Genomic DNA, 18821 nt, shown 5'->3' on the forward strand with positions numbered 1-18821 from the left:
GTCTCCAACCTTTGCTTCGTTGCGAAGGTTGTTGAGAGTGTGGTTGCGCGACAGCTACCCCAGTACCTGGATGAAGCGTCGTATCTAGATCCGTTCCAGTCGGGCTTCAGGCCTGGGTACAGCACGGAAACGGCATTGGTCGCATTGGTTGATGATCTCTGGAGGGCTCGGGACAGGGGTTGTTCCTCTGTCCTGGTCCTGTTAGACCTCTCAGCGGCTTTTGATACCATCGACCATGGTATCATGCTGCACCGGCTGGAAGGGTTGGGGGTGGGAGGCACCGTTTTACGGTGGTTCTCCTCCTTTCTCTCTGACCGGTCGCAGTCTGTGTTGACAGGGGGGCAGAGATCGACCCCGAGGCCCCTTATATGCGGGGTGCCGCAGGGATCGGTTCTCTCGCCCCTTCTGTTCAACATTTATGTAAAGCCTCTGGGCGAGATCATCCGTGGTTTCGGGGTGAAGTACCATCTGTACGCTGACGACACCCAGCTGTACATCTCCACCCCGGACCACCCCAACGGTGCCCTTGAAGTGATGTCCCAGTGCCTGGAGGCCGTACGGATCTGAATGGGGAGAAACGGGCTCAGGCTCAACCCATCCAAGACCGAGTGGCTGTGGTTTCCGACGTCCCGATATAGTCAGCTGACGCCATCGCTGGCTATTGGGGGCGAATCATTGGCCCCCACGGAAAGGGCTCATAACTTGGGCGTCATCCTGGACTCACGGCTGTCTTTAGAAGAACACTTGACGGCCGTGACCGGGAGGATTTTTCATCAGTTTCGCCTGATTCGCCAGTTTCGTCCCTTTCTAGATCGGGACTCGTTACGCACAGTCACTCATGCCCTTGTCACCTCTCGTCTGGACTATTGTAATGCTCTCTACATGGGGCTCCCCTTGAGGTGCGCCCGGAGGCTCCAACTGGCGCAGAGTGCGGCCGCGCGGGTGGTTATGGGAGCAACATGGAGCTCCCATGTAACACCTCTCCTGCGCAAGCTGCACTGGCTCCCGGTGGTCTTCCGGGTGTGCTTCAAGGTTCTGGTTACCACCTTTAAAGCGTTCCATGGCTTAGGACCTGGTTACTTACGGGACCGCCTACTACCATTAACAGCCTCCCACCGACCAGTACGCTCCCACAGAGAGGGGCTCCTCCAGGTTCCGTCGGCCAAACAATGTCGGCTGTCGGCCCCTAGGGGGAGAGCCTTCTCTGTGGGGCTGGAATGAGCTCCCCCCAGAGATACGGAGGATCTGGAATGAGCTCCCCCCAGAGATACGGAGGATTCCGGATCTGCGCACCTTCCACCACGAGTTGAAGACCCTTTTATTTCATCAAGCTGGCCTCGCCTAAATCTTCTCCCTTTTAACTGTAAATTTTAAATTTTTAATGTATTTTAAAATTATGGGTTTTTAATTATGGGTATTAATTCAGCCAAATTTATTTAATTCATTTTTATTTGATTTTAAATTTTGTATATTTATGTGTTTTACTTCATGGCTGTGCACCGCCCTGAGTCCTTCGGGAGTAGGGCGGTATAGAAATTCAATAAAATAATAATAAATAAATAAAATAAATAAAACAATTGAGACGTAAAGGAGATAACGTATCCAGAAGACTTAGATTCATGGGATATGAAACAGGTACAAAAGGATACAGATTTATTGATAAGAACAACAAATTCATAATTTCTAGAACAGCTGTATTTCATGAACAGGCCAATTGGTCTAAGATACATCTTAATGAGATATTTCCAATCACAAAGACAGACATTAAAAACCAAGATAGGACAGAAAAGGAAGAGCATAATCACCCCAGAATAAAAACAGATTCATTAACTAAAAAGGAAGCAAGATACTTACACGATAACGATAGCAAACCAGAAAAAACAATTAGGTGTAACAGAAATCAAGTACCAAATAAATATAAGGATTACGTAATGTATATAAATAATGAAGCATCAACACCCAACACATACGAGGAAGTATTAAAGCTCCCCATTGAAGAAAGAAAAAAATGGGAATTAGCCATGGCCAAAGAAATGGACAGTTTACGAGAATTAAATGTATTCACACCAACACCTGCACCAAAGGACAAAACAATTATAAGCACCAGATGGATATTCAAAATTAAAAATCTGGAAGAAGGCAACACATTATATAAAGCTAGATTAGTTGCACAGGGTTACGCTCAAAAGTATCCTGAGGATTATACAGACACATATTCTCCCACTGTAAGGACTGAAAGTGTTAAGACAGCTTTAGTTATAGCATCTGCACTTAATCTTGATGTCTTTCAATATGATATACAAACTGCATACTTACATGCAAAGCTTGATAAAGAGATATATGTAAGGGCCCCTCATAGCCAATATACAAATAGAAATGAAACTTGGTTATTGAACAAAAGTTTGTACGGACTAAAGCAATCCGGCAAACGTTGGTATGAATGTTTGGTCAATGTACTCAAAACTATGAATTTCAATGCTACAACTGCAGACAATTGTTTCTTTGTCAGAAAGGATGGTGATTCACTAGAATTTGTGTTAATTTATGTGGATGACATTTTATATATTGGTAAACATAAAGAGAAAAGAGATACATTTGTAACAAAACTGAATGAACATTTTTCTTTAAAGTCACTAGGAAAAGTAAATAAATATCTTGGAGTTCAAATCAGTAAGACAAAAAAAGGATTTAAATTATCTCAAAAAGATAAAATTATAGAACTCCTGAATAAATGTAATTTGAGTGATGCGAAGCCTTGTGATACTCCAATGCAAGCTGATTTTTTAAGAAACATGAATGAATCATCCCCTGAATTTAAAGATAATACACTTTACAGATCAGTTATTGGTTCCCTTTTGTATATATCTAATTGGACTAGACCTGATATTGCTCTACCCCTTAATTTATTATCTAGATATGTTAGTAAACCCTTAATGTATCATTGGGAAGCCATTAAACGAATATTAAGATATCTGAAGCACAGCTTAGACTTCTGTCTACTATTGGAACCCAACGATGTTAATGAACCCATTCTCACTTGTTACGCTGATGCAGATTGGGCAGGTGACACTAAGTGCAGAAAAAGCACTTCAGGCTATGTATTTTTTCTTTTTTTTTTTTTATTGAAAAAGTTTTCAAATACAAATTTTTTCCCCACATTTTTCTCCCCCCCTCCTCCCTAACCCCCCCCTCACCACCCATCCCCCCAATGACTTCCTCACAACAAAAACCTAATTCATAACAGATTATATAATATTTTACCATCCCCTTACTCCCTCCTCTAAATACTAACGCTTATTTACTAATAATATTATTAATATTATTACTTCCCCCTTTTAGCATACATTTCAAAATATCATTTTACTATAACATTGCATAATAACTTCTAATTTAACCTAATAATATTATTATAACTCCCGATTTAACAGTAATCTGCCCTATTTCTCCTCCCCATACTTATATCTGTATATTAATACAACATTTCATAACAACCTTCCATTTTAAAACTATGTAATAAATCCTGCTTTAACATTTAATCTTTTGTATATATTAATATAACATTTCAAAGCAGCCTTCCCCATAAATCCTAATTTAGCATTTATTCAGCTCCATCCATTTGCTCCACTCCCATAGGTATATCACTTAAGCATCCCTTTTCTTAAACTAAACAATCAGTAAACTAACCTATCTCCACCCACTTTCATACAAAGTTGCCATACACAACAGTTCTTAATATCTTTAATCTACTACCCACCCTACTAAAAAAAAATTCCATTATGTAGAAAAAATCAATAACTTTAAGTTTATAATCCATATAATATCTTCTTTAGTGTCTTTCCACTAGATTGTTGAATACATCATCCATATTAGGGTAACATAGCATCCTAGTTGCAACGGATGGTTCCAAATCCTCAGTTGTCTTCTGCCCCCATCAGTAATAAATCTCCTCCTATATATATATATATATATATATATATAAAAAAAAACAACAACAACCACCCGAGTGACATTATAATTATATTCCATACAATATCTGTAATTGTGGTTTTCTTCAGGATTATTAATTCCCATCATCATAATGGGTAACAACCAGATCTTCTGCATGCCCCAGCGTAATTCTCTTGCCTTATAGCTCAACATAAATATAATACATTTATCAATAAAAAGAACTCCAAAATAGATAATTCCAATCCAACCAGTTTAAGGCTCTTTTCACATCCCAAAATTACGGCATTGCAGAGGTCTGTCACTCTCCTCAGGATATTGTTAACCAATACTTCGCCTCATCTGTCTTTTCATATGTTCATTCATTTTTTTTTTTAAAAAAAACTGGCTTCACTGTTGCTTAATTTAGAAATTTTTATTTTTGTGAGACCTATTTCTTTTTTTCTTTTCCTTTTGTGGGTTTGTTCTCCATCCTAATTTCCTTTCTGTAAGTTGTATATCGACTGAGCGATTTTCGTTCTGCTTTATAACTTGATCTTGTTGGTTTTGCTTTAACTCATATTTCTTTTCTGACAATTGTATATCAGCTAATTGATTTCCATGCTTGTCTGTGACTTGATGAGTCATAATCACGTTGGAATCCGATGCCACTTCTCTTTTATTTATAAATAATCCAGCTGGGGTGTCTAAAGAATCCGAAGGCAAAGTCTCTATAATTCGGTGTTTTCCCTTTATTTCCAATTCCTTCTGCTTATCCTGTATTGTGCATAGAGATGTTGAATTCATTTTCAAAAATTTTTGATAAAATTCTTCCGCTTTTTCAATAGTATTTAATTGATATCTTTCTCCTTGATATCTCAATATAATACCAACTGGGGCATCCCACCTGAATAGGATATTTCTCTTTTTAAGTTCAGTCACCAGAAAACCAAATTTCTTTCTTTCCAATAAGATCTTGGGCGGGAGCTCTTTATATATCCAAATCTTTCTTCCAAACCATTGCAAAATAGAATTGTAAGAATTTTGCACAATATTATTTCTTATCTCCTTGTCTGTAAAATAAATCACCACATCTCTAGGCAGTTGCCTTTGCTTTGCAGTCCAGGAATTTATTCTATAAATTCTATCAATCCTACAAAATACTTCTTCAGGTTGAGCCTTTAAAATCTCAGCCAGAATTTCAGAAGATATTTTCCTTAAATCTTCTCTGTTGTTTTCCTGCAGTCCTCTCAGTCTAATCGCATATTCAGTGAAATTATATTGCATCATTAAAACTTCTCTTTCAATCCTTTGTTGCAAATTTTCTACATTACAAGTCTTTTGATCAGCCTCCATTTTAGGTTTTTCTTCTGAGCTATTATCTTGAGTATTTGTCAAGTAACTTTCAATTTTTTGTATTCTATTGTCCAAATTGTCCTCAGTTTCTTCCATTTTAGACTCTAATAACTTAGTATTTGCGTCCAACTGGATCATAAATTCTGAAAAACCATTAGCCATTTTTATAATCTTTCGTTCCAAAAAATCAAACTTTGATTGCACCAATTCTTTAATTTCCTGCTTAAATTTTTCAAAGTGCTGATTCACAATCTCATCCCTTCTTACAATCTCCTCTAAGAGAAATTCTATTATGTTGAAATCAGATTTCTGAGACTGGAGACTTAGAACTTGTTCATGTAATTTGTTAATGGGGGAATCCCCCCCCCACTGCTTGTTTGTCTGACTTTATAAATCTCAATGCCAAACTTTTTTTAGAAAAGAGAAGAAAAGCAGAGAAAAAAAAAACTTCTTTCCAACCAAGATCAATATCAAATCTCCAGGAGGAAAAAAAAAACACAAAAGTGAAGTTTTATCTTCAATTGTAGCCAAAAGTATTTATTCCACTACTTTGTAGTAATAGAAAACAGAAGGACTTTCCCTTTCAGCCCCTTCTCAAGCTGCGGCAGTCGCCATTTTTAAAAATCTTTTTTTTTCCTTCTTTCTTTCTTGAATAACTTTTATAAAATAAATAAAATACTTGCGATTCAGGATCACGGGTCCAGCTCACCTCCTCTTTAATTAATCTGTTAAATTTGTGGGTTTGTTCTTGTCGCCTAGCTCTGCATAAACAGAGGTCTCCCAAAGCCCGGAGCGGTGGCTAGGGATATGGGGAGTCTCATCTGCTCCATCCCAAAAGTAAAAAAAAACTTTTGGGGCCACGCAGAGAGCTCTACCCACCCCAGCCGGCTCTATCTCCATTTCCTCGTGGAAACGGAGTTTTTTCGAGCCGCCATTCCGTTGTGAAGGCGGCTCTTACAGGCAGTGGGGCTGGCGATCCCGAGAGATCGTCTGGCAGCGACAAGCAGCAAACCGGAAGGCTATGTATTTTTTCTTAACAATTGTCCAGTCTACTGGTATACTGGGAAACAAGATCTAGTAGCCACATCAGCAACTGAGGCAGAATATGTTTGTTTGTCTAAAGCCTCTAATAATCTTGTATGGTTTAATGATTTATTATCAGATGTCTGGAAGAGCCCTTCATTACCTTTTATTATACATGAAGATAACAAAGCTGCTATAGAGATATCTAGGTCTGATGCCATTGGTCAAAGATCTAGACATATAGATATCAAATTCAAACATGTAAGACAATTATCTCAAGATGGATTCATTAAAGCTATTCATTGCGAAACCTCAGAACAAACAGCCGACATACTGACTAAGCCTTTGCCATCAAAACAACACAAATATTTAACTTCAAAACTACAAGTTTTATATTGTTCTGAATCTGAGTGTAATTACTGCTGTATGTCGAATCGGAATTTAGAGGGGGATTTGTCACGGGTAAATGCCTTATTCTCAAATGGAGAAAATATATGTTCACAGGATATCAGGGGTTAATTCATCCTTCCTTTCTTAATGTATTCATATGTAACCACTCCCACCTATAACCCCGCCTCATTGTTATAAAAGGGGATGTACGCACCTCCTACTTGCTTCTATCTGCAACCATTCAGAGAATATAGAATGCCTACTGTAAATAAATAGTACTTTGTTTTGAATACTTCATTCCTGAATTATTTATTGAGTCTGATCCTCAAATTTATGCAACAGGCACCACATAAATACAAGGCATGGAACAGCCCAATGCACACATTCTGGAGAGAGTGTTCCAATATTTGAGGGTCTGTCACAGAGAGAAGGGGGTCAATCTGTTTTGCAAAGCACCTGAAGGCCAGGCAAGGAATAATGGATGGAAACTGATCAAGGAGAGATTCAACTTAGAAATGAGGAGAAATTTTCTGACTGAGGACAATCAAGCAATGAAACAGCTTCCCTCCAGAAGTAGTGGGAGCTTCATCACTGGAAGTTTTCAAGAAGAGGCCGGACTGCCACCTGTCAGAAACAATGTGGGGTCTCCTGCTTGGGTGGTTGGGGGGGATGCTGGAGTAGATGACCTACAAGGTCGCTTCCAACTCTGTTATTCTGTTATTTTGTCCTTCCAGGTACCAGGCTAAGGAAACATATGAGAATCCGGTGGATTTACTTCTAGAGCCAAAGTGGACAATCTGGGATTACAGTGATATGACTGAGCTTCTGAAAAGGGCCATGAAAAAACTGAGAGGTAAAAAACAGCCACCAAGGTTTTACACTGGATGACATTTTGAGCATCCAAGAGAGATTCTGGGTCAATGTCACATGGATCAAATAGGGATCGATTTCAGGATCAGTGTCTCAGTTAGGATTGTAAATGGAGACTACCTGTAGTCTTCGTAGCCCAAATCAGTGGTGGGTTCCTACCGGTTCGCTCTGGATCTTGCAAACTGGTAGTAGCGGTGGCGGGAGGCTCCGCCCATCCACCTGGACATCATCACAGACACTCTGCGCACGCACGCACATTGTGAACCGGTAGCGAAGGTAAGTGGAGCCCACCCCTGGCCCAAATCCATATGCCCTGATCACTGGGGAAGCAGAATAAGTTTCCACTAAGTATAATGGAATACATAGAGGTAGTTCTTGACTTACGACCTCAGTTGAGCTGAAAATTTCTGTTGCTAAGCAAGGCAGTTGTTAAGTGAGAAGTGCCCCATTTTACGAACGTTTTTGCCTCAGTTATTCAGAAAATCACGGCAGTTAAGTGAATCGTGGTTGATAAATGAATCTGGATTCATGCATTGATTTTGCGTGTCAGAAGCTCCCCAGGAAGGTTGAAGAGGACAATCCCAGAATCATGGGATGCTGCAACCATCGTAAATACAAGCTGGTTCCCAAGTGCCCAAATTTTGATCACGGGACTGGGGAGGCTGCAACCATCATAAGTGTGAGAACCGATCATAAAGCTCCTTTGTCAGTGCTGCTGTAACGTCACTAAAAAAATAGTTGTAACTTGAGGACTATCTCTATATATGGAATTTATTTATTTATTTTTATTATTTATTAGTCCAATTTATATGCCGCCCTTCTCCGTAGACTCAGGGCGGCTTACAGTGCATTATAGCAACAGCCTGCATTCTTTTTTGTATATACCTGCTTATTAGGGCTTTCGCCCCCCCCCCCGGTGTTGTTCTATACAAAGTTGGCTTATTGGCCCCACAATCCGGGTCCTCAATTTACCTACCTCGAAAGGATGGAAGGCTGAGTCAACCTTCAGCCTGGTGAGATTTGAACTTGCACTAATTGTAGGCAACTGGGAGCTAAGTGCTAGCACTTAATAGCACTTTAGTCTGCTGCACCACTGAGATGCATATATAGTAGAATATATTTATACCTGATGGAATATATATAGCCACCAATGACATTCTGGCTTGTAGCTTTCCCTATTCCTTATTTCCTGATCTGAGGCCAAGGAAAGCAAACCAGGGAATCTGAGGGAGGCCCTTCTGTTGCTCCAATTCCAGGGATGAGATGCTGAATTCCTCCCTTTTCTTCCCCAGATACTCTGGAAAGTGGACTTCAACTACAGGAAGGTAAATATGAGTTACAGGAATTGGATTTCCTTGCTATTTTAAGCTCTGATGCCAGTAACTTTAAGAGAAACATAATAGATGAAAAAAAAAAGAAAACTATAGGATTAAGTACCTTAAAGACTATGGTGGTCCAGTAAACTTTAATGATTATATGATTTATGAACTATTACTTGCCATTTATATGTACAATATTAGCTAATGCAGTGGAGAAAAATTCCTTGTGTGTCTGATTACATTTGGCCAAATCAAGTGGTTGTTCTGTTCTGTTCTGTTCTGTTCTGTTCTACTCCTCTACTCCTGCTCCGCTCCGTTCTGTTCTATACATACCATATTTTTTGGAATGTAAGACGAACCTTTCCCCCCCTAAAAGAGGCTGAAAATTTGGGTGCAACTTATACTCCGTATGTAGCTTTTTGGAAGCTTTTTTCAGCCCCACCGAGGCACTAATGAAGCACTAGCAAGCAATCTTCCCAGCTTTGCCTGCTCCCTCAACACCCTGAGTGAAGCAGTCTCCCTGCTTTGCTCTGACTCTCAGCTGTTCTTTAGAAGCTTTTTTCAGCCCTAACCAGGTACCAGCCGAGTGAAGCTTTGCCTGCTTTTCTCATTGCTGCTTCCTCTCAGCTGTGCCTTAGAGACTGTTTTTTATCCCCAAGCAGGGGATAAAAAACCAGCAAACTAATGTGCTGAAGCTGACCAGACTAAGGACGATAGCCAGATGAATACCTGGTAGGCAGATTTTTTTTTTCCTATTTTCCTCCCCAAAAACTAAGCTGTGTCTTATACTCTGGTTCGTCTTATACTCTGAAAAATACGGTAATCTAAAAAACTGAAGCCAATCTTGGTGTAGAATGAAATACCTGGACAAATGGGAAAATATGACCTGGGAGTGAAAGGAATCTTGAATTCCTACCAAGCTGATAACATCCTCTTGTTTTTACTGCCTGACTATAAGTTGGTGAGAGACCAGGTCTTTGGGAGCAGAAATTAGGTCCTTTGGGTCAAAGCAAATAGCAAAGTTGGAGCATCAGGGTTGCCTCCACTCTGTGGTCCATCAGACTTGTGAAAGCAGAGGTTTCCTGTATAAGATCCTCCCCTTTTGTACATCCCTGTGATACCCTGATGCTGGTCGAGAAAAAGACGGAGCCTCCTCCCATCCCATCATGTGTCCTAAGTTACCTCTGGGGTATCCTTCTGACTTTTCCCAGTTCAGAATTGAAACATGGCAGCCTCTTGCTCTGCCTGATCTTCTGGAAGAGGTGGAGCGCTATGAAGTGTTTGAAGGACTTGGCCATTGTGAGACTTGTGGACTTCAGTTCCCAGAATTCCCCATCCAGGATGGCAAAGCTGGACGGTAATCAGCAGAGTGGCGGCCACATGGGAGACTAGAGACTAGGGGAATTGACCAGTGGAGCCAAGAGACGAAGAGCTGAGGGGAGGAGCCAAAAGCTGTACAGGTAGTCAACGTATCCTGAAGGTGTGCAGCTTAGTGGCAGCTGAAGGGGAGGCAGATGGACTGGAAGATGGCGAAGGCAACCTAAGTGAATGGAAGGAGAAGGCCAGAGGAGCGCTGAACAGGCCGGCAGTTAACAGAGGATGGGACTAAGACAGTGGGAGAGCCCGAGTGCTTGGAGAAAAGGGAGCAGAGGGACCTGGACAATAGCAGCCCCATCAGCCATTGGAATTCTGTTAGTTGAAGTCTACAAGTCTTCCAGTTGCCAAAGTTGGAGGACTCTTGACCAGGCAATGCTTAGGTGTTGTTTAAAAGAACAATGAGTCTTCCAGTCCTGGGGAGGTGTTTGGAAGCTGAACTCCATTCACACAAGAGGGTTAAACTCTTGGGGGTGAAGACACAAACCAGGCCTGCAGCTGAAGCTCTTGTTTTTCTCCTTCCTTCCTTCTCTTCCCCCTTACAGAGAATGTAACTCTGGATCCAGACACAGCCAATCCTGGCCGCCTTGAAGTCTCGGAAGATCGAAAAAGTGTCAAAGGAATTAAGCCAGTTGAAAGAAAATATCTTCTCTCAGACCTTGTGAGACTTTTATATAATCCTTGTGTCCTTGGCTGTCAGAAGTTCTCCACAGGGAGACATTTCTGGGAAGTTATTGTAGGAGGTACAGGAGGATGGGGTGTTGGGGTTGCCAGCAAACCACTGAATGTAACAAATGTTGATCAGCAGACCATGTTCTGGCAGTTTGAGAAATGGGAAGGGGAATACTCAGCTGAATCTCCGTCAGAATTCTCTAAACTGGTCCTGACTGAGGAGCCCACGAGGATCCGTGTCTCTCTCAACTGCGAAGGGGGACAAGTGAGCTTTTTTGATGCCAGCACAGCAACTCTGCTCCATACATTCTCAGACGCTTCCTTGGTTGGAGAGACCCTTCTGCCCTCTTTCTCTTTGTGGGAGGGCGTCTGCATGACACTCCCCTAAAAGAAGGGACCTCCATAAACAAAAATCCCTATTTACCAAGCAGGGATCTCCGAAAGCCTTTAAAGCAGAGATTCCTTAGCTTTTTGCTACTTCAGCTTTTTTTATTGTTCTATGCCACCCTGGTCAGTCAATCAGTCCTTATAAAGGAATAACCTGATCATCATTTCTATTTGTCTGGATAAAAAAAAAATGAAGTGTCCTAGGATCTTTATCGGCTTTAGCATCCTGTGTTCAGGTGTATCAGTATTAAAGATACCTTACAGCTAAGCCTGTCAATCATGATTTAATATGTCTGTCACAGCTCTTCATCCCATTTATGGATCATGCTTGTTTGTTTCCTGTTAGTTGCAATCAATGATTGTGTAGGTGTCCATAACTCTGTATATTCTATAATCATCCCCTTCTTTTTTTCTTTCCTTCCCCCTTTTATTTTCCTCCGGTTTCCTTTTAACACATAATTGTCATAATCCAAGGAACCCTAGCAGGGCTTCAGCAAGTATTACACTCGATATAAGCTTTATAGCCTCACAGGTATAGGAGGAGGAAGATGTGTTGGATATGTTTGCCACCTTGAGTTATTTGTAAAAATAATAAAGGAGAGATAAAAATAAATAAGGGGAGTGAAACTTAACTGATATGGTGACTTTGAATGCTGACAGCAGATCTCTGGAACCCCTCAAAGCATCTAAAGAACTGAAGATTGACAAGCTGCTGTTGACAAAGAAGCAAATGAGGAATCCTAATGAACATAACTAATACAGGTAGTCCTGGACTTACAATTGAGCCCCAAATTTCTGCTCCCAAGTGAGACAGCTGTTAAGTGAGTTTTGCCCCATTTTAACTCTCACGGGGGAAGAAGGGAATGAAAAGGAGGAGGTTTTGGCAGGAAAAAGGAGGGGCGCAGTGGATAGAGAGAGAGGGCGAGAGGGATAGGTGGGTCTCTTTGGGGGCAAACCTGAGGGAGAAGGGAGAGAAGGGAAGTGGGGCCTCCTGGCTCACCTGGCCTCCACCCCACCAAGTGAGGGGGGGAAGCGACACATGAGGATGGGTTGAGGAAAAGGAGAGAAAGGAGTGGGGGGAAAAGGAGGGAAAAGTGTGTGAGGAAAGGTTGAGGAAGGAGGAGGAGGAAGGAGATGGAGAGAAAGGGAGGCAGGCAGGGGAATCACGGGAGGGGCAGAGGCAGTGGCAGGAGAGACCAGCAAGCAGGAGGGGGCGGGGGAGAGAGGAGAGAGAGGGAGAACTGGCTGAATAGCCATCTGACCCCCACCCAACCATGTGAGGGAGCTGAGTGGAGTGGCAGCCACAAGGAATGGACTGTACCAGGGGAAGGCGCCTGGATGGTTGCAAAAGAAGGCAAGGGGAATCTATCACATGACTCGGGGACCCTGCAACTGTCATAAATATGAGTCAATAGCCAAGCGACTGAATTTTGATCAAGTAATCATGAGGATGCTGCAATGGTCATAAGTGTGAAACACTCTCATAAAGCACTTTTTAATGTCTATATACATTAAAAATGAGAAATGTTAAAATGCTTATTATTTGACTTCACATATGTCAAATTGGGAGCCACTGATCTAGCCCAACAGACTATCGAAAGGGATGGGGATTATGGCCAGGGTGTCCCAAGGCATGTCAACAAACTCAAGATGGCAGCCAGCTCCGCCTTTTCCCTATATGTAAATAAGGGGTGGGGCTTCCCTCCCTTAGGTCTTTGTTGACTCCCTCTAGGGTTGTTTCTGCTTTGCATCTCCCCACTTCTGGGGAATATTTAAAAGAGATTTAGATGTGAATGTTCTGTAAATTAGGTCCCAGCCCTAAACCTGTTTAGTAGTAGTACTGTAGTTGCAGTCATATTCGTGGTTCCTTTTCTTCCTTCCTTCCTTCCTTCCTTCCTTCCTTCCTTCCTTCCTTCCTTCCTTCCTTCCTTCCTTCCTTCCTTCCTTCCTTCCTTCCTTCCCTTCCCTTCCCCTTCCTTCCTTCCTTCCTTCCTTCCTTCCTTCCTTCCTTCCTTCCTTCCCTTCCTTTCCTTCCTTCCTTCCTTCCTTCGAAAGGTCTTCACCTGGTTCCAAACTGAGGCCACTGTGGGTGCCAATTAAGGGACTCTGGGGAGGGCATTCCATAAACGAGGTGCCACCAACAAAAAGGCAAGATAAAGGAGGGGGCTTGGGACTCTGTATGTCCCCTCAGAGACCCTGTTGGGATTAAAGAAGCCTCCCCAAAAAGCCCTTGAACAAAGGACAAAGGTGTATAAGATGTTCTCCACCCACCAGATCCCCCCACCTCTCCCCATGGGTCCCCCTGTCCTAAGTTGGCCTGAGACTCCTAATGCCTCTTTCTATCCACCTTTTGCCTTAAGAGGCATTTCATTGGTCAAATGTGAAGATTTCCATTCAGCAAATGATCCTATCCCACATTCTACATATTCCATATTCTACATCTACAAGATAGTCTTCTCTGTCTCCCTTCCACAGAGTGATCCAGGCTGCCTCCTCGGGTTGACTTTTGCCCAATTTTCCAGCTTTTCCTGATCCGTTTCCTGATTGGATGGCTGGGAAGGGGGCAGTCCAGGCAGTTCTTTCTCTGCAGGATATTCCAATTAAAAGTGACTGAAAAGAGTTTAATTTCCCCTTTATCTCTGAGACAACCCATCAATTGCAGCATTAGTTTTGGGCTTTTATCAAGGGCTTCTTACTGTCTCTTTCAGTCCAAGGTTACTCCCTCTGTTCCCATAAATGTTTCCTTCTTCCTATTGAAAAAAAAAGCATTGTCCCCTTTAACAAGCTGGTTGGATCAATAATAATTGCCCTACGCACAGTTACTCATGCGCTGGTCACCTCACGGATTGACTACTGCAATGCTCTCTACATGGGGCTGCCCTTGAGGACCACCCGGAGGCTTCAGCTGGTGCAGAATGCAGCCGCGCGGGTTGTGATGGGAGAATCCCGATACTCCCATGTTACACCCCTCCTACGCGGTTTGCATTGGCTACCGGTTGCCCTCCGGGTGAGATTCAAGGTGCTGGTGATGACCCATAAAGCCCAACATGGCTTAGGACCAGGATATTTGGCGGACCACTTACAGCCAGCAACGATATCCCATCGCCTGGTTCGCGCCCATGGAGAGGGCCTACTCAGGGTGCCGTCGGCTAGACAGTGGCGGCTGGCGGCCCCCAGGGGTAGAGCCTTCTCGGTCGGTGCGCCCACCCTCTGGAATCAACTTCCCTTGGAGCTCCGATTAGCGCCTGACCTTCACACCTTCCGCCTTGAATTAAAAACTTGGCTTTTTAATTCCCTTGACCTGGACTGACGATGGGGTTTTAATGGTTTTAAGGGTTAATTTTAAATTTTTTAGATTTTAATTTTTATTTTATATTGTGGTTTGTGTTTTATTGTTGTGAGCCGCCCTGAGTCCATTGTGGGATAGGGAGGCATATAAGCCGAATAAAATAAAATAAAATAAAATAAAATAAAATAAAATAAAATAAAATAAAATAAAATAAAATAAAATAAAATAAAATAAAATAAAATAATAAAATAAAATAAAATAAAATAAAATAAAATAAAATAAAATAAAATAAAATAAAATAAAATAAAATAATGAAATAAAATAAAATAAAATATTGTTTGGCAATCTGTACAATGGATGTTTCTTTCTCCCCAGGATTTTTCAAAATCTTTCCCTTTAGCAATTGGGGTGGGGGGAACCGATGGCCTTTTTATAATTTGCAGACTTCAACTCCAAAAGCTCCTGAGCCAGTTGGCTCACAAATTCTGGAAGTCAATCAATCAATCAATCAGAATAGAACTGGAAGGGGCCTTGGAGGTCTCCTAGTCTAGCCCCCTGCTCAAACGCTTCTCCTCTTCTCCTCCTGCACATTCTTGTATCCCGGTTGCCGCGGTCTCAGGCCAGCTGCCATGGCCGCCATTCCACCGCCGCTGGCGCAGAGGGTAAGCCTCCGGCCGTCCGAGGGGTCCCTCTCTATCCCCCTGTCCCTACAGGACAGGGTAGGTCCAAAGACCTACCGGTGGGGGCTTGGGAGACAGGTAGACTTGTGATTAGTCGATCCCAAATGCTGACTGTGAATGGTGGTAGCTTTATGGTAAAAGGCCAGAGAAAGGCAGGATATGCAGTGGTGACAGCATGGGAAGTTGTAGAAGTCAACTCATTACCAGTAAACATTTCTGCCCAACTGGCTGAACTGGTCACTCTACATAGAGCCTTACAGCTGGCTGTGGGACAAACATTAATAGCAAATATACCTTTGGAGCCTTGCGTGCCCATGGAGCCTTATGGAAGGAAAGAGGATTATTAAATGCAAGAGAATCAACCATTAAATATAGCCCACAAATTTTAAAAGTATTGGAGGCTGCTCGGCAAGCAAAACAAGTAGGAGTCTTACATGTCAAGGGACATTCTAAGATTCCCCTTTACACAAAAGGAAATTGGGCTGCAGATGGAGCTGCTAAGGAAGCCTCCCTACCACACTTAGAATGAACAGCCTACCTCATTCCTATTTCTCCCTACCCACTTCTCCACTCCCTTGGACTCCCAAGGGTAGGACATGGGCCACATCAGTTGGAGGCAGGGAGAGGAAGGATGGGTGGTGGAAGGTGGAGGGCAGACCTATTCTACCAAATACACCTCAGAGGATTCATTTATAACAAATACATGCCAGCACACAATGGGGGGGTCAAAGGGACTGGTAGACTTTGTGACATGCTGTGTAGTAGACAAGGGTCTCTATTCCGCAGCCTCCCAAGCTGTAGCAGTTTGTCTGATCTATGCCAGAAATAATCCAAAAGTAGCCAGGCGCCCACCCCTTAGGAGCCCAACTTAAAGGCAACTACCCAGGGACAATTTGGGAAATAGACTTCACTGAATTACCTAGAAAGCAAGCTTTTGAGTATGTTGTGGGACTAGCATGGACCTTCACAGGATGGCCTGAGGCTTTTGCTTGCAGGACTAATAGAGAGCATGAAGTAGTAAACGTCCTACTGGAAGAAATCATTCCTGGGTTTGGGCTGCCAAATAGTATATCCTTTGATTGTGACCCATATTTCACAGCTAAGGTTTGTGTGAACAGTTAAAGATCACTCGGAAGCTTTACTCAGTCTACCACCTGGCAAGTAGTCCTATGGCAGAAAAAAGTAATGATTTTTTTTTTTAAAAAAAACAGCTAGCTCACTTATGCCAGGAGGCTCACCTGTCCTCATCGCAAACTTTGCCACTCACGTTGTTAGGGCTGCACATTGCACCTCGACAGCGAATAGGCTTGAGCCTCTTTTGAGGCCCTTTTTGGGCGACCACATCCCTCCCTAAAGGCAGAGGAGAGGTCCATCCCACTAGTGGGCGAACTGACCTTGTACCAATAAGTAAGACAACTCGCTGGGGTTATGAGTTTTCTTTCCCGTTATCTGCAGGAAAATCAATACCCTGGACTAGATCATCCAGTACATCCGTTTCAGCCTGCAGACTGGGTGCTTGTAAAGACATGGGGATTAACAACCTCCTTGGATCAGAAGTGGAAGGGACCGTTTCAAGTGCTTCTGACCACCCATGTGGCACTAAAAGTGGAAGGCCTGGCATCTTGGACAGATCACTTCTAGAGTGAAGAAATACCCACCATCTGATTCTTGGACTGCGCAGCCTGTGACTTCCTCAGTAGAAGAACTGGGACTTAAGTTATTGTTCTGGAAAGAAAAGCCTCCGGAACCATCGTTGCGTGAGAGGAGAACTACCATCTCCCATAGGTCTTCTCTCAATTAGGAAATTTCCCCAAAACATATTTGTAGCTCCCCACACTAGAATTAGGAGTTAGCCAATTGTTACCACTAGCTGATTGGGGTGTGTGTATGTGAAGGCTAAGATATTAAGCCAAGTAGACTTAACTACTGTCGGGATGAGACCATATGATTTGTTATGTAACTGTGCTCCTCCCACCCACCTATATTATACCCACTTTACCTGAAAGGAAGATTAGAAACCAGAGGGACCTTGAACAATCCAGATAGTACCTGAAGAACTATCAACCCCTTACTTTGTTCAGTGGGCTCTGGACCCTCAATAATGCCAGCTACAGGAGCCTTGGTGGCGAAGTGGACTAAAGTGCTGTTAAATAGCACTTAGCTGCTAGCTGCCTGCAATTACTGCGAGGTTAAATCTCACCAGGCTCAAGGTTGACTCAGCCTTCCATCCTTCCGAGGTAGGTAAAATGAGGACCCGGATTGTGGGGGCAATAAGATGACTTTGTATAAAAAAGAAAACCGTTGGGGGGGGGCCAAAAACCCTACTAAGCAGGTATATACAAAAGTATGAAGGCTATTGCGTAACGTATTGCAAGCCGCCCTGAGTCTCTGGAGAAGGGCGGCATATAAATCGAACCAATAAATAAATAAATAAATAAATAAATAAATAACTAACTAACTAACTAACTAACTAACTAACTAAATAAATAAATAAATAAATGTATTGTATATAGGCAGTGGAGGAAATCCTAGCTAATGAGACTGGGGAGTTTCTTTATTGCTACAGCAGAAGATCAAGAAGCCATTCGGAGATATATCTAGATATATGGCATCCAAAGGAAGTGTCTGTGCCCTACTTGGACAACAATGCTGTGTGCAGATTCTGGACAAATCAGAGGAATTCCACAGCCGAACTACACACATCACAAAGAAAGCTGCAACTCCTCCCCCCACCCCCCATGGACGAACGGAAAGGCTGGTGGCATTGACTGACAGGATGGTTGCCTGATTCCAACTGGTTAAGAACCTAATAATGACCCTGGCAGGCATAGTCATTGTTCTCTTAATCACCTGTTGTGCATTACAATGCCTTCTGCTTTGCCTTTCCACCTGTAAGCAAGCTATGGGGTCTCCCAGTACAGGGATATTGATGTTGGGTGAATCTTGGAAAATTAAATCGTTTTCAGATTCAAAGGCGGGGGGGGGGGGCAGGGGGGAGGGATGATGGGCTGTCTGTTAAAATAAAACCAGGTCTTGCACCCACTTGAAAGTAAATCAGGAAGCCTGTAATTGTGGAGTCTGTCTGGCAAGAACAAAGGCTGCTGATTCACAGGAAATATGCATGTGTAAAGCTTGTAACAATTCTGGGTAGTTAAAAAGCTGATAAAAGTAACTAGAGTTAGGCAAATTACAGACCTCAGCTAAAAGTTAGGAATAGAGATGGTGTGCAGAAAATCAAAGGGGTATTAGATAACTCCTCGGGCATTCATTAGCCAAGGCTTAGGAATAGGGACAGCTAGAGACCAATTAAACAAACTGTACAATTATTAGTAAAATGTTTATTAGATGATATTTCTTACTATCCCGCCTTGTCCTGCCTTCTTCTTTAGTGAAAATGTATAAAGCTTTCTTCATCCTTTGTTCTTGGCTCTCTTGGCATTTTGGCCAGGAGCCCTTTTCCTTGGGGTACCCCAATAAAAAGCAATCAAAACCTGCATCTCATGTCTGGCATCCTTCATTGGCCTCAGCACCAGGCTC

At 42.6% G+C, this 18821-nt stretch overlaps 1 protein-coding gene across 1 annotated transcript in view; it reads left to right on the top strand.

Moving 5' to 3' along the window:
* Positions 1-11928, top strand: part of LOC148115665 (E3 ubiquitin-protein ligase TRIM39-like) — a 34650-nt gene extending 22722 nt beyond the window's left edge. Inside the window, exons 5-7 of the mRNA XM_087888149.1 lie at positions 7428-7546; positions 8856-8888; positions 10802-11928. Coding sequence (XP_087744275.1) covers positions 7428-7546; positions 8856-8888; positions 10802-11316 — 667 coding nt within the window. The 3' untranslated portion in view covers positions 11317-11928. The remainder of the gene's footprint in view (positions 1-7427; positions 7547-8855; positions 8889-10801) is intronic.
* Positions 11929-18821: the final 6893 nt, after the last annotated feature.

The sequence above is a fragment of the Pantherophis guttatus genome, chromosome 2 (assembly GCF_059756535.1).
Source record: "Pantherophis guttatus breed Tessera chromosome 2, ASM5975653v1, whole genome shotgun sequence".
In the NCBI taxonomy this organism is placed as follows: Eukaryota; Metazoa; Chordata; class Lepidosauria; order Squamata; family Colubridae; genus Pantherophis; species Pantherophis guttatus.